At 40.3% G+C, this 24,778-nt stretch overlaps 1 protein-coding gene across 1 annotated transcript in view; it reads left to right on the top strand.

Annotated features, from left to right (window-relative positions):
* The first annotated feature begins 1,408 nt into the window (after positions 1-1,408).
* SIMC1 (SUMO interacting motifs containing 1) overlaps positions 1,409-24,778 on the top strand; it is a 95,317-nt gene continuing 71,947 nt past the window's right edge. Inside the window, exon 1 of the mRNA XM_053567256.1 lies at positions 1,409-1,670. Coding sequence (XP_053423231.1) covers positions 1,542-1,670 — 129 coding nt within the window. The 5' untranslated portion in view covers positions 1,409-1,541. The remainder of the gene's footprint in view (positions 1,671-24,778) is intronic.

Below are 24,778 nucleotides of genomic sequence, written 5' to 3' on the forward strand. Positions count from 1 at the left end.
AGAAAAGACAGTGTTTCAATTAGCAGGAAGTTAAAGAAACTAAATGTTTAATGGTATTAGGTGAAGACAACGACTCCTTTCACAAGGTTGATTTCACCCACTGGGGACCAGAACAACTAAAATCTGTTGGCTACAAACTTACTGTCCACACCAGTGTTTCTCAGAGTGTGGTCCCCAGACTGGTAGCATAAACTTAACCTAGGAACCTGTTGAAAATACAAATTTGAGGGGGGTCCATCCTCCAAACCCCACCCTACCCCAGAAATTCAGCTTCTCAATCAGAAACTCTGGTGTGCAGCCCAGCAATTTGTGTTTTCACAAATTGGGTGATTCTGATGCTTACTGAAGTTTCAGATCCCTTGCATTAGACAATGCTTGGAGAACAACTGGTAACCATTCCTTGCGGAACAAATACCCCTTCCGCTAAACACATGTTTTATCTATTAACATATTTTGCAAATTTATTGGAGCCTGAGCAGCGGGACTTCATCAATACCCCTTATTTATTATTTATTTATTGACAGAGTCTCACTTTGTCACCCCGGGTAGAGTACTAGTAGTTCTTATTTTGATTTTAACATTACTGCCTCACAACCGACCAACCTGCCAATTACTTGCAACTTCCTCTGTTAAGGATGTCTTTTCTCATCTTTATAACCTCTTCTTTATTCGAGGCCTCTGCTTCCTCATGGCTTCTCTTTGTGCACTTTTTCAGCTTTTAATCCCGCTACCAACTAAACAACTCTCTTAAATCTCACAATTTAAATCCCTGAGAGACATATATTGTTGGTGAAACTGCAAACTGGTGCAATTTAGGAGGGTCGTTTGACATCATTTATCAAAACAATAACAAAAGTATGGCCTTTGACTCAATAATTCCAGCTGTTAGAATTTATCCAATGGAATCCTTGCACATGTGCACAGATTAGTGGGGTCAGTCTTCCCTACTTCAGCCAGAAGCCCAGCCATCTAGTCCGTCCGTCACCTAGGGGTTCCTCTACCTCATAAGTAAGTCTGTCAGTTGGGGACCCCTCTACCCAGCCACTTAGAGGCCGGGTCGCCCATCCCTGAAAGACAGACTCCTTTCCCCATCAGTCAGTCAAGGCCCACTTAGTCAGAAAGGCCTGTTCACAAGTAGGCCAGGCAGGGTTGGCCACACCTCACTTCACAATTTCGTCAGTTGGAAACAGGTGGGGAAGCCTCCAAGCCTCAGCGTCTCGCACCGCCGCCCCCAACACCGGCCCAAGCGGCTGCAGCTCGTTTTCTGCCTCTTTTTTTTCCTCGAGCCCAGAGGACAGTTGCCGGCAGGAACGCTGACCTCGCAGCTGACCCGGAGGCCCGACGCCAGTGGGCGGAGCGAGACCGGAGGGGAGGGGCGTGGGGCGGGAAGAGGCGGGGCCGGCGGGTTGTGGCCTGGGACTGAGTTATCGCTGTCGCTGTTGCTGTCGCTGCCGCCGCCGCCCCAGCGGCAGGAGTAGTAGTCGCCGCAGCCGCCTGGGTTGCCGGCCGCCCGCGCGCTGTCTCGACCAGGGCCCGCAGCCATGGAGGACTTCATCGTAATCTCGGACGACAGCGGCTCAGAAAGCTCCGGTGGGGCCCGCTCGGGCCGGGCGCGGAGGCTCCGCCGGGCCCTATCCCGGACCCCCGGCGCGCTGCCCCGCCGAACCGTGGTGAGTGAGCGAGCCGCAGGTCTCGGAGTCCCACCGCCGCCAGAGGGTCGTGCGTCTTCACGGCCCTCGGCTGGGCCCGCCGCCCGCCTCTTGGTGCCTCAGAGCTGCCACCGCTTCCCGCCTTGAGCCTTCCCGGCCTCTCGGGCCCAGAGGAGCGCGGCAGGGCCGGACCCGGGCATCCAGGCCTCCCCGGCTTAATCGCTCAAGCCTGAGTGGGCTGCGACTGGAGAGGGGCTGGTGGACAGCCACATGCACGACGTCCTGGCGCGCTTCGTATGGGGGCTGCCAAAACCCTCGGTGGGCGACAGTCTTAGGCTGGAGCCGTCTCGGGCGTCCTTGGAGCTTTGGTGCGGGTGGGTGGGCTGAGAGGCCGGGCCGCAGCCGCGACCTGGATCTGGAGGCTGGAACGCGGGAGCGCATATTATTTGGCCCGTGGTGGGCACAGATGTGTGCAAGGAGGTTATAGGGGCCCAGAGTGGGAGGGAGGGAAGCGCGAGACTTGGCCATGTGGTGGCTGCTTTCCAAGGCCTGGCTGCTGAGCGAGGGGCCCGATTTTGGTGTTGTGCAAGAAGGCCATTTATTTCTCTTAGCAAACATTTCCTATGTACCAAACCTTTGTTTTCCCCTCAAACCTCTTTGTCCCTCCTGAGATGGTGAATAAAACAATCTGTGGGCCCTGCCTTTAGAGAATCCTCCACAGATAGTTACTGAAATCTCTGCTATAGACCAAATGTTCTAGGAGCTGGGGATACAATGGAGAACACAACATCCACAGTCCCTGTCAAAAGATGATATATTCAACATGTGGTAATTGTGTACTTGCTGAAGAGATGGGAGGTGGACAGCTTTTCATCAGAAGACCTCCAGCAATCTCCTCACCCTGCCAGAGCCACATCCCAGAAATAAAAGCATTATCAAGTTGATATTATACATACAGTTGATACAGTTTAAGGAAAACCCCATGCTTCCTATGCAAATACTTCTTCAAAAGAAGTCTCCTAGCTTCAGCTCCCAATTTCCTTTCTAGCAAGTTTACACTTCCTCTGTGTCTCAGGTAATCAACTACAGAATGAATTGTATGCAATACCAGTTAACATATAATATTATATGTTCAAGCAAGAGGGATTCTCAGTACATTTCAGTAGAATTTAGTTGAATTGGGCAGCTAACAAGGTGGGCAGAGATTTTCTAGGTAGAGATGACCTAACTTCATGAGTGCTGTGGTTGAGTGTGTGGAACATAGTAGATCCACAATAAATAGTTGTTGGATAAAAGAACAATTGAAGGAATGAAGGGAAAAGAACAGGTTCAGAGGGATGTCTGATAAGTGAAAGGGAATCTAGCAGTAGGAGGAGATGCTGAATTCAGGTTGGACCTATTTGGCTTAAAGTGCTGATGTGAGGTGTAGGTGGATATGGTCAGCTTGGAGAAGAAAAGTCAGGACTGCAGAGGTTTGGCAGTCATTCAACTAGAAAGGAGCAGCGAAGGCCTGATAGTGACGGAGATCATCAAGGAAAAGAGTATAGAAAGTAAAAATGTGGGAGGAAAAAATTCTGTTGAATAACTGCTTTTCCTCCTAGTTCCTTCTGTTTCCTATCGCCCCTTCTCTTTGCCCACCTTTAACTTTGTCCTTCTTGCCTGCTTCCTTTCCTGTATTGTCTGTTCCCCCTCATCCTGTCCCAGCTTCCTTCTTTAGTGGATAAGTGTTATTCTTATCCCAGTTTGTTGAGGCCCTTCATACACATGCATGGGTGTACTCTGTTCCCCTCCTCATGGCCACCCAAACAAGCATTTTGATCTTGAGCGTTTTGAATTGAATTAAAATAGAGGGCAAGTTCCAGAGAGCAGTACCCAATTTAAATCTTGATTGTCTGGATATTTACTCCAGCTTTCTAAAAGCTGCAATTTGTTCTCGTATTATCTTTCTTGCAAATTAGATAAGGGTTGTAGGATAATGGTGTAAAAGATCAGAGGCATTGAGAGACTTGCAAGGTTATATAGCCTGAAGTGCCTTTCTTTATCTTTTCCTGCGGGCTCCGAGGTCAGAGAGACCTCTGTTCAAATGAAGGTCCCCTATACGGCAACTATTTGAACTTTAGCAAATTACGTCACTTCTCAAAGTTTGAGCCAGAAAACATTAATACCTGCCTAGCAAGATTGTTATAAGATTTTTAATGAGGAATGCAAGGAAAATGTCCAGCATAAACACAGCTTTTGCTACTTTTGTGTTATTTCTAAGCCAGGCCTGTCTCAAGCTTAACAGATAAAGAAATTGAAGAAATAACTTACTTTTTTTTTCTTTTTTATAAATATTGAATAAGAGGAAATAATGTGCTTGAATTCAGGAAATCAGAAAGCCATCTCTAATATTGTAGTTGACATTTCTGAACTCCTGGTTCTTAACCTGAGCTTTAGTCTTCATTGAGTTGATAAGTTGTGTCTGTGTTAGTTGGGTAGGGGGGGTGCTTTTCTGTTTTTGTGTTTGTTTTTTTTATGAAAACAAACATTTTCAGATAGTTAATTTTGGTTGGCCTAATTATAAACTGTTTATAAATATATAAAGAAGAAAATTAAAATTGCCCTTAATATTATCATCCAGAGATAAACATTCTTAATATTTTGATATATGTCTGTCTGAAATTATAAATGCACATGTACTCACATATACCTTTGTATCTCCTCCAACATGTTTTTGCAAAAATGAAGTCTGGCTATACGTATAGGGTATTTTAGCTTGCCTTTTTCTCTTAATACATTTTAGATTACTTTCCATACCAACAAATACATATCTTCATCAATATTTTAAATGTACTTCTTTATATAAATTTATGATTATATTTATGATCTATTAATAGATATGCCTTTATTTCTAAATTTTCTCTATTATAAACAATCCAGTGAGAAAGTCTTTAATAATTTTTGTTCTCTTGTTCATTTGTGTGTTTAGGCTAAGTTCCTCTTAGAAGTGAGGTTGTTAAGTCGAAAGGTCTGCTCCACTTTCAAGATTTTTTTTTTTTTTATTTTTTATTGTTGGGGATTCATTGCGGGTACAATAAGCCAGGTCACTTTCAAGATTTTTGATACATACATTTGACCCTTAACAACTGAGAGGGGATTAGAAGTGCCAACCCCCTACATAGTCAAAAATGTGCTTGTAATGTCTTTCTTTTTTTTTTTTTTGGTCTCATTCTGTTGGCCAGGCTAGATTGCAGTGGCACCGTTATAACTCACTCTAACCTCAAACTCCTGACCTCAAGCAATTCTCCTGCCTCAGCCTTCTCAATAGCTGGAACTATAGTCCTGCACCACCATGCCTGGCTAATTTTTTTAAATTTTTGTAGAGGTGAGATCACGCTGTTTTGCAGCAAGAGGCTAGAACTCCTGGCCTCAAGCAATTCTCCCACCTCAGCTTCCTGGTAGTGCTAGGATTTTATATACCCTCCTTGACCTCCCAAAGTGTTAGGATTACAGGTGTGAGCCATTGTGCCTGGCCAGCATGGGTAAGTTTGACAAGTTTCAACTTTTTATAATAGATGTGTGTACATTTCTACTACTCTATAAGTAAGTAGACTAGTTTTTACATGTATTTTATGCCTTCATGACACACCTTTTTCTTAATTTTTTCAATAGTTCTAGGCTATGCGGTTCATCTGCAAGTTTTTTCAAAACCTCCCCCTGGGCGGTGCCTGTGGCTCAGTCGGTAGGGCACCGGCCCCATATACCAAGGGTGGCGGGTTCAAACCCAGCCCCGGCCAAACTGCAACCAAAAAATAGCCGGGCATTGTGACGGGCGCCTGTAGTCCCAGCTGCTCGGGAGGCTGAGGCAAGAGAATCGCTTAAGCCCAGGAGTTGGAGGTTGCTGTGAGCTGTGTGAGGCCACGGCACTCTACCGAGGGCCATAAAGTGAGACTCTGTCTCTACAAAAAAAAAAAAAAACCTCCCCCAAATTTTCCGGTATACTTACTGAAAAAAAAAAAAAAAAAAAACTCCATGTATAAGTGGACCCGTGCAGTTCAAACATTAACTCTATTACCTGTGTTGTTCAAAAGTTATCTCTACTACCTGTGTTGTTCAAAAGTTACTCTATTACCAAATTTTCCACAGAAATTGTGTATTAATTATATTCTTAATAGCAGTATATGATCAGTCATACCCCTTTCACCACCCCTATTTCACCAATACCTAGTCAGCACCAGGTATTGTTAATTTATTCAGTAAGTATTTATGGAACACTTGCTATATACTGGGCCTCTCTCTAGGTGCTGAGAACACATCTGTGAACAAAATCAGTTCCCTGCACTCATGGAGATTTCATTTTAGTGAGGTAAGACCAGCAGTACACAACCACATAAATGTAATGTCAGGTGATAATACACAGTGTTAGGAAGAAAGATAAGGTGGGTTTTTTTGCTGTTCTTTTTATCTTTGCTGATTTGATAACCAGATTCTGTAAGTTGTCATGATTTAATATTCTTTGTGACTCATTTATTCAATAAATATTTATTAAACATTTGCTCTGACTCTGGAGTCCAGAGGTGAACAAGATGACAGTGGAACTATATTCTGTTAGGGAAAGATAGGCAGTAGACAAACAAGTGAAAAATATAGTAGAGAGTAAATTGGGTTTGGGTGGGAATATTGGATTGTGTTTTCAGGGAAGGCCTCTCTGAAGAGTTACTTTTTGATCTGAGAACACAGTAACAGACCAAACTTGTTAATGAGACGATCTAGAAGAGAGATGTCCAACCTTTCTGGCACCAGGGACTGGTTTCATGGAAGACAATCTTTCTACAGACAAGGAATGGGGGTGATTTAGGGATGATTAAATGCATTACATCTCTACCATCATCAGGTATTAGATTCTCATAAGGCGTGTGCAACCTAGATCTTTCATATACACAGTTTACCCATAGGGTCTGTGCTCCTATGAGAACCTATCACAGCTGCTTATCTAATGGAAGTCAGAGCTTAGTTGATGACGCCAGCAGTGGGGAGTAGCTGTAAATACGGATGAAATTTTGCTCACTTACCCACTGCTCTCCACCTGCTGGGCAGCCTGGTTCCCAACAGGCCACAGACCAATACCAACACAGCTTTTGCTACTTTTGTGTTATTTCTAAGCCAGGCCTGTCTCAAGCTTAACAGATAAAGAAATTGAAGAAATAACTTACTTTTTTTTTCTTTTTTATAAATATTGAATAAGAGGAAATAATGTGCTTGAATTCAGGAAATCAGAAAGCCATCTCTAATATTGTAGTTGACATTTCTGGCTGGAATGTAATGATTGAAAGACAAGAGTTAGAAGAAATGAGAAGTAGGTAGGTTTGATTTTAAGGCCTAGTTGACCACAATAAGAAATTCAGATTTCATTGTAATATAGTAAGAAATCTTTGGAGAGTTTAAGAAGCACAGTGACATGATTTGATTTACATTTTGTAAAGGTGACTTTAGCTACTATGAAAAGAAAATAATGAAATGTAGTTAGACCATATAATTTATCACTTAAGTGGGGATCCTTTTGCAAATGAAGGTGCTAAATGGACAGGGTGTCAAATCCCTAACAAAGCAGAAGTATGGCCACTGTATTGTAAGGTTGTAAGAATGGAATCAGGAGATCAGTTAGAAGGTTGCTGCAGTAGTCCAGGCCAAAGATAATTGTAGCTTGGGCTAGAGTGGAGGCAGTACATACTGGGAGAATGAGGATGTAGTAGATATTCAGTAAGTAAAATCAACAGGTCCTGATCACCAGGATGCAGATAACAAGGGAAAGGAACGAATAAGAAGAATGCCCTGGTTTCTGGCTTGAGTATCTGAATGCATATTGGTGACATTGGTTAAAATGAAGAAGGGAGGAACATGAAAGATTCAGGAGTTCTCTGGGCGGCGCCTGTGGCTCAGTGAGTAGGGCGCTGGCCTCATGTACCAGAGGTGGTAGGTTCAAACCTGGCCCCAGCCAAAAAAAAAAGAGAAAGATTCAGGAGTTCTATGTTGAAGGGGTAAAACTTATAATGACTGTGGGATAGCCAACTAGAAATGCCAAGTATGACATTTGTACTGAGTTGGAGGCCAAGGGAAAGTCCTGACTAGAGATGCAAGTTTGATCTCATGAGCACATAGGTTATAGTAGAGTCACTGGCCTGTATAAAATCATCTAGGCTGACTCTACAAGAGGAAAAACATCCAGGACCTAGCCCAGGAGCACACCATAGTACTTAGTACTGCAGGCAAGGGAGAAGTAACAGCTAGTGAGTTGAATATCTGGAAGTATACTCATATGTAGTAAAATTGGACATACTTTATGTTTGCTGGAGATATTTATAATGTGTGTGTAAATTCTCTGTTCTTGTCCCCTGCCCATTTTTTTATTGGGGTGTTAATATTCCTTACCAGTTTATCAATTCTACTTACATATTCTACAAAAGATGTGCTGAAGTTCCAACCTCTACTATCTCAGAATGTGACCTTATTTAAAAATATAGTCATTGGCGGATATAATCAGTGAAGATGAGGTCATACAGAGTAGGGTGGACCCTTGGTCCAGTATGATTGCTGTCCTTATAAGAGGATGATGTGAAGACACAGGGGAACACCATGTGACAAGAGAGGCAGAAATTGGAGGTATGCAACTGCGAGCCAAGGAACACCAAGGAATGTTGGTGACACCAGAGCTAAGAAAAAGGCATGAAACAGATTCTCCACTACAGCCTTTAAGAGAACATGGCCCTATAGAAATCTTGATTTCAGACTTCTACCCTCCAGAACTGTGAGAAGATAAATTTCTCTTGTTTAAAGCCACCCAGTTTGTAGTAATTTGGAGTAGGAAACTAATACGGCCTCCTTTTGATTTTAATTGATTTACTTTACAGAAGTTTAAATTTTTATGTAGTCAATTCTATCACTCTTTCCTTTATGATTTCTTGGCATTATACTTACATCACCCTAAATAACAGACATAGAGTCTATAAAAGAAAATGACATTTTCAGGAATGGGTACTGCAATGAAAATATGCAAGCCACAATAAAGTATATGTGTATTCAGGAAGGTAGAGGAAGACAAAGATTTTTTTGGATGTGTTTGTTTCTTTTTTTTTTTTTAAGACAAATGTTTTTAAAGGAAAAATGAACATTATATTATTTTGAGGTAATTATACTTGGCTACAAAGATTACTAACATCAGTGGCACCAGTCCAAGACTGGATAAGCAGTTAGTGAGCAGATGCCTTCACAAGAAGTATTTTTTGTGTAAAATTGTGCTGGCCTTTGTGTAAGGTTGTGGTTTTTACAAAAGTCTTTTGTGATGAGTCTTGTCATCATCATTTATGTGAGAACTTCCTTCTTTACCTTCCCTGGCTCTGTTAGAGTTTTTAACACAAATGAATCCATTCTGATTCTGATAATTTTCACATTTCCTCTTTTTGATCAAGATCTTTCTCCAACAACATAAGTGAACCTGAAGTTAGGTTTTGATGTCTGTCCCTCAGTGCCAGGATGAATCTGGCCCAAGTTATTCCTCAGCTCTTAAAGTTCATTGTTAAGTTCAATTTTGCCTGTTCTGTAGGCATTTGCTGTCATCTCAAAGTACAGCATGATTCTGTTAGGAGTTGTACTTTTATAGTTTCCTTAAATCTGCAAAACAAAATATTTTTTTTTTCTTTGTAGAGACAGAGTCTCACTTTATGGCCCTCAGTAGAGTGCCGTGGCCTCACACAGCTGACAGCAACCTCCAACTCCTGTGCTTAAGCAATTCTCTTGCCTCAGCCTCCCGAGTAGCTGGGACTACAGGCGCCCGCCACAACGCCCGGCTATTTTTTTGTTGCAGTTTGGCCGGGGCCGGGTTTGAACCCGTCACCCTCGCTATATGGGGCCAGCGCCTTACCGACTGAGCCACAGGTGCCGCCCTGGAAAACAAAATATTTTAATAAAGAACCAGTAATGTGTCAAATAAAAGTCATAAAAGGATTATCTTCTTTTTTTTTTTTTCCTTTTTTTTTTTTTTATTGTTGGGGATTCATTGAGGGTACAATAAGCCAGGTTACACTGATTGCAATTATTAGGTAAAGTCCCTCTTGCAATCATGTCTTGCCCCCATAAAGTGTGACACACACAAAGGCCCGACCCCACTCCCTCCGTCCCTCTTTCTGCTTCCCCCCCATAACCTTAATTGTCATTAATTGTCCTCATATCAAAATTGAGTACATAGGATTCATGCTTCTCCATTCTTGTGATGCTTTACTAAGAATAATGTCTTCCACTTCCATCCAGGTTAATACGAAGGATGTAAAGTCTCCATTTTTTTTTTAATGGCTGAATAGTATTCCATGGTATACATATACCACAGCTTGTTAATCCATTCCTGGGTTGGTGGGCATTTAGGCTGTTTCCACATTTTGGCGATTGTAAATTGAGCTGCAATAAACAGTCTAGTACAAGTGTCCTTATGATAAAAGGATTTTTTTCCTTCTGGGTAGATGCCCAGTACTGGGATTGCAGGATCAAATGGGAGGTCTAGCTTGAGTGCTTTGAGGCTTCTCCATACTTCCTTCCAGAAAGGTTGTACTAGTTTGCAGACCCACCAGCAGTATAAAAGTGTTCCCTTCTCTCCACATCCACGCCAGCATCTGCAGTTTTGAGATTTTGTGATGTGGGCCATTATCACTGGGGTTAGATGATATCTCAGGGTTGTTTTGATTTGCATTTCTCTAATATACAGAGATGATGAACATTTTTTTCATGTGTTTGTTAGCCATTCATCTGTCATCTTTAGACAAAGTTCTATTCATGTCTCTTGCCCATTGATATAAGGGATTGTTGGCTTTTTTCATGTGGATTAATTTGAGTTCTCTATAGATCCTAGTTATCAAGCTTTTGTCTGATTGAAAATATGCAAATATCCTTTCCCATTGTGTAGGTTGTCTCTTTGCTTTGGTTATTGTCTCCTTAGCTGTACAGAAGCTTTTCAGTTTAATGAAGTCCCATTTGTTTATTTTTGTTGTTGTTGCAATTGCCATGGCAGTCTTCTTCATGAAGTCTTCCCCCAGGCCAATATCTTCCAGTGTTTTTCCTATGCTTTCTTTGAGGATTTTTATTGTTTCATGCCTTAAATTTAAGTCCTTTATCCATCTTGAATCAATTTTTGTGAGTGGGGAAAGGTGTGGGTCCAGTTTCAGTCTTTTACATGTAGACATCCAGTTCTCCCAACACCATTTATTGAATAGGGAGTCTTTCCCCCAAGGTGTGTTCTTGTTTGGTTTGAAGATTAGGTGGTTGTAAGATGTTAGTTTCATTTCTTGGTTTTCAATTCGATTGCAAGTGTCTATGTCTCTGTTTTTGTGCCAGTACCATGCTGTCTTGACCACTATGGCTTTGTAGTACAGACTAAAATCTGGTATGCTGATGCCCCCAGCTTTATTTTTATTACTAAGAACTGCTTTAGCTATACGGGGTTTTTTCCAGTTCCATACAAAACGCAGAATCATTTTTCCAAATCTTGAAAGTACGATGTTGATATTTTGATAGGAATGGCGTTGAATAGGTAGATTGCTTTGGGAAGTATAGACATTTTAACAATATTGACTCTTCCCATCCATGAGCATGGTATGTTCTTCCATTTGTTAATATCCTCTGCTATTTCCTTTCTGAGGATTTCATAGTTTTCTTTATAGAGGTCCTTCACCTCTTTCGTTAGGTATATTCCTAGGTATTTCATTTTCTTTGAAACTATGGTGAAGGGAGTTGTGTCCTTAATTAGCTTCTCATCTTGACTGTTATTGGTGTATACAAAGGCTACTGACTTGTGGACATTGATTTTATATCCTGAAACATTACTGTATTTTTTGATGACTTCTAGGAGTCTTGTGGTTGAGTCTTTGGGGTTCTCTAAGTATAAGATCATGTCATCAGCAAAGAGGGAGAGTTTGACCTCCTCTGCTCCCATTTGGATTCCCTTTATTTCCTTGTCTTGCCTAATTGTATTGGCTAGAACTTCCAGCACTACGTTGAATAGTAAAGGTGACAGAGGACAACCTTGTCTGGTTCCAATTCTAAGAGGAAAAGCTTTCAGTTTTACTCCATTAAGTAAAATATTGGCTGTGGGTTTGTCATAGATAGCTTCAATCAGTTTTAGAAATGTGCCACCTATGCCTATACTCTTCAGTGTTCTAATTAGAAAAGGATGCTGGATTTTATCAAATGCTTTTTCTACATCTATTGAGAGGATCATGTGATCTTTATTTTTGCCTCTGTTAATATGGTGGATAACGTTTATGGACTTGCATATTTTTTTTTCAGTATATTATTTATTTTTACATATACATGTGTTTATTAGGTTTCCACTTTTTTGCCTTCACAGAATTAAAAGGGCTTAAAATTTAATAACAAAACAATGTTTAAGATAAGGACTATTAACAAAAACCTCGTAAAGAACAAACGAACATAAATACATTCAGAAAAGGAATCAGACAGTTGCTACATCGAAGGACTTGCGTATGTTAAACCAGCCTTGCATCCCTGGGATGAAGCCTACTTGATCATGATGAATGACTTTTTTGATGATAAGCTGTAATCTATTGGCTAGGATTTTGTTGAGAATTTTTGCATCTATATTCATGAGTGAGATTGGTCTGAAATGCTCCTTTTTGGTTGGGTCTTTTCCTGGTTTTGGTATCAGGGTGATGTTTGCTTCATAGAATGTGTTGGGGAAGATTCCTTCTTCCTCAGTTTTTTGGAATAATTTCTGCAGTACAGGAATAAGCTCTTCCTTGAAGGTTTGATAGAATTCTGGAGTGAAGCCATCTGGACCAGGGCATTTTTTGGTTGGAAGATTTTTTATTGTTTCTTTGATCTCAGTGCTTGAAATTGGTCTGTTCAGGAGCTCTATTTCTTCCTGGCTGAGTCTAGGGAGAGGGTGTGATTCCAAATACTTATCCATTACCTTCACATTGTCAAATTTCTGGGCATAGAGTTTCTGGTAGTATTCAGAGATGATCTCTTGTATTTCTGTGGGATCAGTTGTTATTTCCCCTTTATCATTTCTGATTGAGGTTATTAGAGATTTTACTTTTCTATGTCTCATTAGTCTGGCCAATGGTTTATCTATTTTATTAATTTTTTCAAAAAACCAACTCCTTGTTTCATTAATTTTCTGAATGATTCTTTTGTTTTCAATTTCATTGACCTCTGATTTGATTTTGGATATTTCTTTTCTTCTACTGAGTTTAGGCTTAGATTGTTCTTCTTTTTCCAATTCCATAAGATCTCTTGTGAGATTGTTGATGCGCTCTCTTTCTGTTTTTTGAATGTAGGCATCTAAAGCGATGAATTTTCCTCTCAAAACTGCTTTTGCAGTATCCCACAGGTTTTGGTAGCTTGTGTCTTCATTGTTGTTATACTCAAGGAAGTTAATGATTTCCTATTTTATTTCTTCCTGCACCCATCTGTTATTCAACAGAAGATTGTTTAATTTCCATGCCTTTGGGTGGGGTCGAGGATTTTTGTTAGAGTTGAGTTCCATCTTTAGTGCCTTAGGGTCTGAGAAGATACAAGGTAAAATTTCAATTCTTTTGGTTCTGTTGATATTTGTTTGGTGTCCCAGTATATTATCAATTTTGTAGAATGTTCCATGGGGTGATGAGAAGAATGTATATTTTTTATCTTTGGGGTGGAGTGTTCTATATGCGTCTGTCAAGCACAGTTGTTCTAGGGTCTCATTTAAATCTCTGATATCTTTGTTTAATTTCTGTTTAGAGGATCTGTCCAGCTCTGTAAGAGGAGTGTTAAAGTCCCCTGTTATGATGGTATTATCAGATATCATATTGCTCAGACTGAGTAAGGTCTGTTTCAAGAATCTGGGAGCATTTAAATTGGGTGCATAAATATTTAGAATTGAAACGTCTTCTTGTTGTATTTTTCCCTTGACCAATATAAAGTGACCATCTTTGTCTTTTTTTACTTTAGTTGCTTTAAATCCACATGTATCTGAAAATAAGATTGCAACTCCTCTTTTCTTCTGAATTCCATTTGCCTGAAAAATTGTCTTCCAACCCTTGACTTGGAGCTTTAATTTGTCTTTTGAAGCCAGGTTTGTTTCTTGCAGACAGCAAATGGATGGCTTGTGTTCTTTAATCCAGTCAGCCAATCTATGTCTCTTCACTGGGAATTCAAGCCATTAACATTTATTGAGATAATTGATAAGTGTGGTAGTATTCTATTCGTCTTATTTTGTGAGAGTCCATTGCTTAGTTTTATCTTTTGCATCAGTGTGGAGATTAGGTTCTGTCCTTTAATTTCTGAGTTCTTACTTTGCTGCTGATCCATTGTGGTGGTCAGTGTGCAGAACAGGTTGAAGTATTTCCTGTAGAGCTGGTCTTGTTGTGGTGAATTTCCTCAATGTTTGTATATCCGTAAATGATTTGATTTCTCCATCAATTTTGAAGCTTAGCTTAGCAGGGTACAGAATTCTGGGCTGGAAATTGTTCTGTTTAAGTAGATTAAAGGTAGATGACCATTGTCTTCTTGCTTGGAAAGTTTCATTAGAAAAGTCTGCGGTCACTCTGATGGATTTTCCCCTGTAGGTCAACTGGCGCTTACTCCTGGCAGCTTGCAGAATCTTTTCTTTTGTCTTGACTTTGGACAGGTTCATCACAATGTGTCTTGGTGAAGCTCGGTTAGAGTTGAGGCGACCTGGGGTCCGATATCCCTCTGAAAGCAGTGTGTCAGAATCTTTGGTGATATTTGGGAAATTTTCTTTTATAATATTCTCTAGTATGGCTTCCATTCCTATGGGGCATTCTTCTTCCTCTTCTGGGATTCCTATAACTCGTATGTTGGAACGCTTCATAAAGTCCCATAATTCTGACAGTGAACGTTCTGCTTTCTCTCTCTTCTTTTCTGCCTCTTTTACTATCTGAGTTATCTCAAGAACTTTGTCTTCTACCTCTGAAATTCTTTCTTCTGCCTGGTCTAACCTGTTGCTGATACTTTCCATTGCATCTTTAAGTTCCCTAATTGACTGTTTCAGTTCCTTCAGCTCTGCTATATCCTTTTCATATTCTTCATATCGTTCATCTCTTGTTTGATTCTGTTTTTGGATTTCCTTTTGGTTATTTTCCACTTTATTAGCAGTTTCCTTCATTGTTTCCGTCATTTCTTTCATTGTTTTCAACATGCGTATTCTAAATTCCCTTTCTGTCATTCCTAACATTTCTTTATAGGTGGAATCCTCTGCAGTAGCTACCTCATGGTCCCTTGGCGGGGTAGTTCTGGACTGGTTCTTCATGTTGCCTGGAGTTTTCTGCTGATTCTTCCTCATGAGTGATTTCTTTTATCTGGTTCCTTGCCCTAATTTTCCTTTCACTTCCTCTTGCTCTTTAAGTTCTTGTGCCTGTGGACTAAGGGTTACAGGACCAGAAGGGTGAGAAGGTTGAAGAGCAAAAAAGGGATGAAAGAAAGGGAGGACCAAGTGAGAGGAAAGAAAAGAAAAATAGAGAAAGGAGAGGGGGTGGGTAAAAGGAATATTGACAAAAAGAAGAGAGGCACAGAAAGAGGGAGACAGAGCAATATAGGTGTACAGTAGGGTACTTTGACACAACCTTATAAAAACCCCACCTTCTGGGGGTGCCCAGTTTGGTGGTTCCCTTGAGGTCAGCAGCTCTTTGCTAACCTGATCAGACACAGTACCCCACCTCCACCAAGTAGAGAGGAAAGACAAAAATGCTATAAATCAAACCAAAATAAGCAAACAGAAAACTTTACGGGATAAAATTGGGTGAAAAAACAAATAATAGCAGTAGAAACACTAGCAAAAATGAAGTTCTAGTTATTGAAAAAGGCAGCAATGGGAAATTGCTGAAGGAACTGAAACAGTCAATTAGGGAACTTAAAGATGCAATGGGAAGTATCAGTAACAGGTTAGACCATGCAGAAGAAAGAATTTCAGAGGTAGAAGACAAAGTTCTTGAGATAACTCAGATAGTAAAAGAAGCAGAAAAGAAGAGAGAGAAAGCAGAACGTTCACTGTCAGAATTAAACTAGAAATATTGAGAAAGAAAAAGGATCTGTATGGAAAAGGTTGAAATTAAAAAACAAAACAACATCAACAAAATCAAAATAAACAAAGAAAACAACCAAACCAAAAAAAAAAAACACAACCAAAAACAAAGCAGTATGTATATGTTATTTATTTATTTATTTATTTTGTAGAGATAAGAGTCTCACCTGATCGCCCTCGGTAGAGTGCTGTGGCGTCAACACAGCTCACAGCAACCTCCAAATCCTTGGGCTTAGGTGATTCTCTTGACTCAGCCTCCCAAGTACCTGGGACTACAGGCGCCAGCCACAACGCCCGGCTATTTTTCTGTTGCAGTTTGGCCGGGGCTGGGTTTGAACCCGCCACCCTTGGCATATGGGGCTGGCGCCCTACCCGCTGAGCCACAGGCGCCGCCCTGTTATTGAATATTGTCTGGGCAACACGTGGTCTTCTGGGGTATGAGATGTTAATCACAGTTCTGATACGACTGGAGGCTGCTGATTTCTCAAACCCCAGCAGGTAGACACCCTAAATCTCTCTTCAGCCCACTTAAAAGGCACTTTGAACTTGTAAACTTGCTGAGCAGAAGCTTTCCCAGGAAAGTGCTTGTCGCTGGAATTACTACTGAAGTAGCTATCCACTTACCCAGTGTGCCAAAACCGGTCTCACTCTGCCCCTGAGGATTAGGGCTGCAAGGCGGCTCAGACCCCACCCTTAGGCTACTTGGTCGCTGGGTTACCAGCTCCCACCTGATTCTAGCTCTACGACCCTGAGGGCGGAGCTTGCCGGGGCAGATCACTCACAATGGCTCCCTGTGACCCACAGCCAAACACTATTAGGTCCGTCTGTCTCAGCGGCTCAGACTGGGGCCCTAGACAACGGCCAAAGTTCTCTGCACTCCCGCTCAGGCTTTCCCCAAGGCAGTTCAACTGAGTGCCAAGTCCAAAGACACCAAAACAGTTCACAGGTAAGGCCTTTCTGGTTTGCAGTCTTGCTGCTACTGAACTTACAGTTGTGGGCAGGTTTAGACAGATTGAACACACGCGACCACTTGCCGTTTTTCCACTGTTTTAGTCCTCCTCTTGGGGTCCAGAAGTCTCTCGCTGACTCCCTGTATCCTCACAGGGGTGATGATAGGCAGATCCCACCAGCCAGAGATGCCTGGAGTCCTATCTCCCCAGACTCACGGTGCCCAGATGCAAGGAAGCCTTTACTCAGCCGCCATCTTGCTCCGCCTCCTCCGGGAGTTATTTCTTCATTCAACAAACACCTCTGAAGACAATACGGTTAGAATCACTGAGCTGCGGAGGGTCCGCAGGCGCTTTATTCAGTTGCTTTGGAGAGGCAGGAAAGTGCTCAGCACTTTGGGGTAGGAGGTGAAGAAAAGAGTGTCAAGGATTATCTTCTTCAGTTACGTAATCTCATGTAATTAATTTTTGTCCTGCTTTATCATGATTGGTAGTATCATGAATTCATCAGTTTCTTCATTAAAGTTCTGAAATATTTGTTTTTAGTCCATTGATCTTAAATTTATTAGAAACTTTATTTGAGAGTATTTGTTTAGGCTGGGCACAATGGCTCACACTTGTATTCCTAGCACTCTGGCATGCCAAGGTGGGAGATTGCTTGAGCTCAGGAGTTGAAGACCAGCCTGAGCACAAGCAAGACCCCATCTCTACTAAAAATAGAAAAACTAGCCGGGCATTGTAGTGGGCACCTCTAGTCCCAGCTACTCAGGAGGCTGAGGCAGGAGGATTGCTTGAGCCCAAGAATTTGAGGTTGCTGGAAGCTGATGCCACAGCACTAAACCCCAGGGCAACAAAGTGAGATTCTGTCTCAAAAGAAAAGAGTATTTATTTAGGGTTTTCATGAACCTTATTGCAAATTCTTTTAAAGAATCAAAACTGACACAGAATAACTGTGGTTAAAAATCTGCTGAAAGCCTACCATAATCAGAAATTGACAAGGAAATTTGGTTATATTTGTGGCATATAACGTAGTAACTAGACTTATGACTGACTACATACTGTATTTTGAAGAATTGGATTTATGTAATTTGGGGACATTAATAATAATATATGTACAAATGTAATTGAAAGAAGATCTGGAATCATTTAACAATACTTTCCATATAATTCAGCACTCAAATAAGCCTGGTTTAGTTTAATATCTCTTTTATAAACCTCTGAGAAATTCTGAGGCCCTCTGAAACATTCTAAAGTTAGTTTGAAATCAACACTTAAATTTAGGATTTTATCCTGGGGAAGCTTGCTAAAGATATCAGAAGTTTTAAAACTTTTGATCAGAACATGAGCACAGATTATTGTAAAATAATAGTCATTTTTGGCTTGGTGCCCATAGCACGGTGGTTACAGCACCAGCCACATACACCAAGGCTGGCAGGTTCTAACCCAGCCCAGGCCACCTAAACAACAATGACTACTACAACAAAAAAATAGGCAGGCATTGTGGTGGGCGCCTGTAGTCCCAGCTACTTGGGAGGCAAGAGAATCGTTTAAGCTCAACAGTTTGAGGTGGCTGTGAGCTCTGACACCGCAGCACTCTACCAAGGGCAACAAAGTGAGACTCTGTCTCAGAAAATAACAATAATAGTCATTTATTTAACCAAAGTGATAATCAAAGACTTCAAAAGTAATACAGAACAACCTATAGTCCCACTACTCGGGAGGCTGAGTCAGGAAGAACACTTGAGCCCAAAAGACTGAAGTTGCTGTGAGCTATGATGATGCCACGGCTCTCTACCCAGTGTGATGGAATAAGACTCTATCTCAAAAAATAATAATAATTAGAAAGCTTAACCTTTTCAGAGCTCAGGTTTCCTAAGTAATCAAAAAGCCTAATAAATATAAGAAATTATCTTGATGAAATATAAACTCTATTCTTTTTTTTTTATTAAATCATAGCTGTGTACATTAATGCCATTATGTGGTTCAATGTGCTGGTTTTATATACAATTTGAAATACTTTAATCAAACTGGTTAACATAGCCTTCACCGCATTTTCTTAGTTATTGTGTTAAGATATTTATATTCTACCCTTAGTAGATTTAACATGTACCCTTGTAAAATACACCTTGTAGTTGGTGATCCCACCAATTGCCCTCCCTCCACCTATCCTCCTCCCACCCCTCTCTCTCCTCTTTCCCCTTCATCTTGGCCTGTAGTTGGGTTATAGCTTTCATATGGAGTGTGGGTGCTTATAAATTAGTTTCATAGTAGGGCTGAGTACATTGGATGCTTTTTCTTCCATTCTTGAGATACTTTGCTAAGAAGAATATGTTCTAACTCCATTCATGTAAACATGAAAGATGGTAAAGTCTCCATCTTTATTTAAGGCTGCATAATATTCCATGGTGTACATATACCACAATTTATTAATCCATTCATGGGTCAGTGGGCACTTGGGCTTCCTCCATGACTTAGCAATTATGAATTGGGCTGCAATAAACATTTGGGTGCAAATATCTTTGTTATAAAATGATTTTTGGTCCCCTGGATATATCTAATATAGGAATTGAAGCATCAAATGGCAGTTCTATTTTTAGATCCTTAAGTGATCTCCAAACATCTTTCCAAAAGGAATGTATTAGTTTGCATTCCCACCAGCAGTTCCGAAGTGTTCCTTTTTCTCCACATCCACGCCAACATCTATGGTTTTGGGATTTTATGACGTGGGCTAATCTTACTGGAGTTAGATGATATCTCAAAGTGGTTTTGATTTGCATTTCTCTGATGATTAAGGATGATGAGCATTTTTCATGTGTCCGTAGGCTGTATACCTGTCTTCTTCAGAGAAACTCTGTTTCTTAAATTAACCGAAAAGGTAAAGAAAAACCTGCTGGTGTATAATTGGTTTTCCTTTGGGGAAGCTCACTTACAATAACCTGGAAATCAAACCTGATGAATAGGTACTTGAATTTAATCAGACACAGGAAGAGAGTGTCTAAGGTTATGGATGTACAACATATATAATATTATAGAGCAGTGGTTCTCAACCTGTGGGTCGCAACCCACAGGAACTGTATTAAAGGGTTGCAGCATTAGGAAAGTTGAAAACCACTGTTATGGAGGAATGTAAACAAGAAAATTAGTACCTTAAATAGGGAAATACAGTTGTCCTCAGTATCTACAGGGACTTGGTTCCAGGACTGCTTGCAGATACCAAAATCTGGGTATATTGAAGTCCCATGGGTGGCCCTGCAAAAACGACACGTATGAAAAATTGGCCCTCTGAGGCAGTGCCTGTGGCTAAAAGGAGTAGGGCACCAGCCCCATATACCAGAGGTGAGTTCAAACCCAGCACCAGCCAGAAACTGCAAAAAAAAAAAAAACAAAGAAAGAAAGAAAAATTGGCCCTGAGGATGTATACAGAGGATGCTAAAAAAAAAAAAAAAAGTATGCACATTTTAAGGAAAGAAAAAAACTATAAAAATTGTAATATTCAAGTCATGTTCTATTCAAATATAACTTGTCTTCATCTTTTATTATTGGTACATATTATTAGAATTTTACTGTATTTCATATATTGGTAGAGATCTTACACAAGAAAAAAATATATAAAGCAATTGTATGGTGAAGCAAATAAAACTAAAGCCCATGTAACCACCTTGCCAGCACTGTAAAAGTCCTAGTATCTTGATTGAACTACATTCTACTTTCATGCCCTGCTACCCATCCCCCTCCCAACTACCACCTGAGTTTATGTCATCTCTTGCTTTTCCCTATAATTTTGCCACCTGTATGCATGTATCTGAATAACATGGCTTTTGTTTGCTTGGGGTTTTTATTTGTTTTGTTTTTTTTGTAGAGACAGAGTCTCACTGTACCGCCCTCGGGTAGAGTGCCATGGCGTCACATGGCTCACAGCAACCTCTAACTCTTGGGCTTACGCGATTCTCTTGCCTCAGCCTCCCGAGCAGCTGGGACTACAGGCGCCCACCACAACACCCGGCTATTTTTCTGTTGCAGTTTGGCCGGGGCTGGATCCAAACCCGCCACCCTCGGCATATGGGGCCGGCGCCCTACTCACTGAGCCACAGGCGCTGCCTGTTTGCTTGTTTTTTAACTTTATATGAATGGAATCATACTGGATTTTATTTTCTTTTATCTTGCTTTTCCTTCCAGTGTTAAAATCGGTGTTAATAAATTCTGCTCTATAGGATTCAGAAATCAGTTACTTCCAACATTTTTCCAGTTTGTGACTTGTCTGGTAACTTTAGAGTGATTTCTTTGTTGTTGTTTTTTTTTTGTATTTTTTAAAATTTGTTTTATTATTAAATCATAGCTGTGTACATTAATGCAATCATGGGGCACCATGCACTGGTTTTATAGACCATTTGACATATTTTCTTTTTTTTGAGACAGAGCCTCAAGCTGTCACCCTGGGTAGAGTGCCATGGCATCACAGCTCACAGCAATCTCCAACTCCTGGGCTCAGGCGATTCTCCTGCTTCTGCCTCCCAAGTAGCTGGGACTACAGGCACCTGCCACAACGCCGGGCTATTTTTTGGTTGCAGCCGTCATTGTTTGGTGGGCCCGGGCTGGATTCGAACCCGCCAGCTCAGGTGTATGTGGCCGGCACCTTAGCTGCTTGAGCCACAGGCGCCCAGCCCATTTGACATATTTGCATCACACTGGTTAACATAGCCTTCCTGACATTTTTTTAGTTATTGTGTTAAGACATTTATATACTACATTTAGTAAGTTTCGCATGTACCCTTGTAAGATGCACCGTAGGTGTGATCCCACCAATCACCCTCCCTCCGCCCATTCTCTCCCCTCTCTCTCCCCTTTCCCAATATTCTTAGGTATAAATGGGTTATAGCTTTCATATGAAAGCCATAAGTTAGTTTCATAATAGGGCTGAGTACATTGGATACTTTTTCTTCCATTCTTGAGATACTTTACTAAGAAGAATATGTTCCAGCTCCATCCATGTAAACATGAAAGATGTCAAGTCTCCATCTTTCTTTAAGGCTGCATAATATTCCATGGTGTACATATAACACAATTTATTAATCCATTCGTGGATCGATGGGCACTTGGGCTTTTTCCATGACTTAGCAATTGTGAATGGGGCTGCAATAAACATTCTGGTACAAATATCTTTGTTATAATGTGATTTTTGGTCTCCTGCATACATACCTAGTAGAGGAATTATAGGATTGAATGACAGGTCTATTTTTAGATCTCTAAGTGTTCTCCAAACATCTTTCCAAAACGAATGTATTAATTTGCATTCCTGCCAGCAGTGTAGAAGTGTTTCCTTTTCTCCACATCCACACCAACATCTGTGGTCTTGGGATTTTGTGATGTGGGCTAATCTTACTGGAGTTAGATGATATCTCAAAGTAGTTTTAATTTGCATATCTCTGATGATTAAGGATGATGAGCATTTTTTCATATGTCTGTAGGCCGTGAGCCTGTCTTCTTCAGAGAAGTTTCTCTTCAAGTCCCTTCCCCAGCCTGATATGGGATCCCTTGTTCTTTTCTTGCTAATACGTTTGAGTTCTCTGTGGATTCTGGTTATTAAACCTTTGTCGGAAATATAACCTGAAAATATCTTCTCCCATTCTGAGGGCTGTCTGCTTGCTTTACTTACTGTGTTTTTGGCTGTGCAGAAGCTGTTTAGTTTGATCAAGTCCCAGTAGTGTATTTTTGAAGCTGCTTCAATTGCCTGGGGGGTCCTCCTCATAAAATATTCGCCCAGACCAATTTCTTCAAGAGTTTTCCCTGCACTCTCTTCTAGTATTTTTATAGTTTCATGTCTTAAGTTTAAATCTGTAATCCAGTGAGAGTCTATCTTAATTAATGGTGAAAGGTGTGGGTCCAGTTTCAGTCTTCCACAGGTTGCCAGCCAGTTCACCCAGCACCATTTGTTAAATAGGGAATCTCTTCCCCACTGAATGTTTTTAATTGGCTTGTCAAATATCAAATAACAGTAAGTAGCTGGGTTCATCTCTTGGTTCTCTATTCTGTTCCGGATATCTACCTCTCTGTTTTTGTGCCAGTACCACACTGTTTTGATCACTATCGATTTATAGTATAGTCTGAGGTCTGGTAGCGTAATACCTTCTGGTTTGTTTTTATTTCTGAGTAATGTCTTGGCTATTAGAGGTTTTTTATGATTCCACATAAAATGAAGTATTATTTTTTTCTAGATCTTTAAAGTATGACAGTGGAGCTTTAATAGGGATTGCATTAAAATTGTATATTGCTTTGGGTAGTATGGACATTTTAACAATGTTGATTCTTCCCAGCCATGAGCATGGTATATTTTTCCATTTGTTAACATTTTCAGCTATTTCTTTTCTTAGACTTTCATAGTTCTCTTTATAGAGATCTTTCACGTCCTTTGTTAGATAAACTCCCAAATATTTCATCTTCTTTGGCACTACTGTGAATGGAATAGAGCCCTTGACTGTTTTTTCAGCTTGACTATTGTTGATATATATAAAGGCTACCCATTTATGGATGTTGATTTTTGTAACCTGAGACACTGCTGTATTCCTTGATCACTTCTAAGAGTTTTGTGGTAGAATCCCTGGTGTTTTCCAGATATACAATCATATCATCTGCGAAGAGTGAAAGTTTGATCTCTTCTGACCCTATATGGATACCGTTGATCGCCTTTTCTTCCCTAATTGCGATGGCTAGATCTTCCATTACAATGTTAAAGAGCAATGGAGACAATGGGCAGCCTTGCCTGGTTCCTGATCTGAGTGGAAAGGATTTCAGTTTAACTCCCTTCAATACCATATTGGCTGTGGGTTTGCTATAGATGGCCTTTATCAGTTTAAGAAATGTCCCTTCTATACCAATTTTTTAAGTGTTCTGATCATGAAGGGATGCTGGATATTATCAAAAGCTTTTTCTGCATCATTTGAGAGAATCAAAGGGTCTTTGTTTTTTAATTTGTTTATGTGCTGAATTATATTTATAGATTTATGTATATTGAGCCAGCCTTGAGACCCTGGGATAAAAACCAACTTGGTCATGGTGTATAATTTGTTTGATGTGTTGCTGGATTCTGTTTGTTAGGATCTTGTTGAATATTTTTGCATCTATATTCACTAGTGATATTGGGCTATAATTCTCTTTTCTTATTGGGTCTTTTCCTGGTTTGGGGCAGGGTGATGTTTGCTTCATGGAATGTGTTGGTTACTAATCCTTCTTTTTCTATATTTTGGAACAGGTTGAGTAATATAGGTACTAGTTCTTCTTTAAAGGTTTGGTAGAATTCTGACGTGAAACTATCTGGTCCTGGGCTTTTCTTTTTAGGGAGATTTTGTGTGGTTGTTGCTATTTCAGAACTTGATATAGGCCTGTTCAACATTTCCACTTGATTCTGGCTACATCTTGGAAGGTGACATGCTTCCAAGTATTGGTCAATTTCCTTCAGATTTTCACATTTCTGAGAATAAAGTTTCTTGTAATATTCATTAAGGATTTTTTGAATTTCTTAGGAGTCTGTTGTTATTTTGTCTTTGTCATTTTTGATTGATGAAATTGGAGATTTTACTTATTTCCTGATTATATTAGCCAAAGGTTTATCTATTTTATTGACCTTTTCAAAAAACCAACTTTTTGATTATTGATCTGTTGTATAATCCTTTTGTTTTCAATTTCATTTAATTCTGCTCTAATTTTGGTTATTTCTTTTCTTCTACTGGGTTTGGGGTTGGAATGTTCTTCCTTTTCTAGTTGCCTGCAATGTCCCATTAAGTTGTTAACTTCCTCTCATTCCTTTCTCTTGAGAATGGCTTGCAGTGCTATAAATTTCTCCCTTAGGACTGCCTTTGCAATATCCCAAAGGTTCTGATAATTCGTGTCTTCATTGTCATTTTGTTTCAAAAACTTGGCAGTTTTCTTCTTAATGTCATCTACGAACCAGCTATCATTCAGCATAAGGTTATTTAACTTCCATGTTTTTGTATGAGTATGCAGATTCCCTTTGTTATTGAGTTCAACTTTTATGCCATGGTGGTCCAAGAAGATGCAAGGAATAATTTCTATTTTTTTAAATTTACTGAGGTTAGACTTGTGACCTAAGATGTGATTGATTT

This window comes from Nycticebus coucang, chromosome 17 (genome assembly GCF_027406575.1).
Source record: "Nycticebus coucang isolate mNycCou1 chromosome 17, mNycCou1.pri, whole genome shotgun sequence".
NCBI lineage: Eukaryota > Metazoa > Chordata > Mammalia > Primates > Lorisidae > Nycticebus > Nycticebus coucang.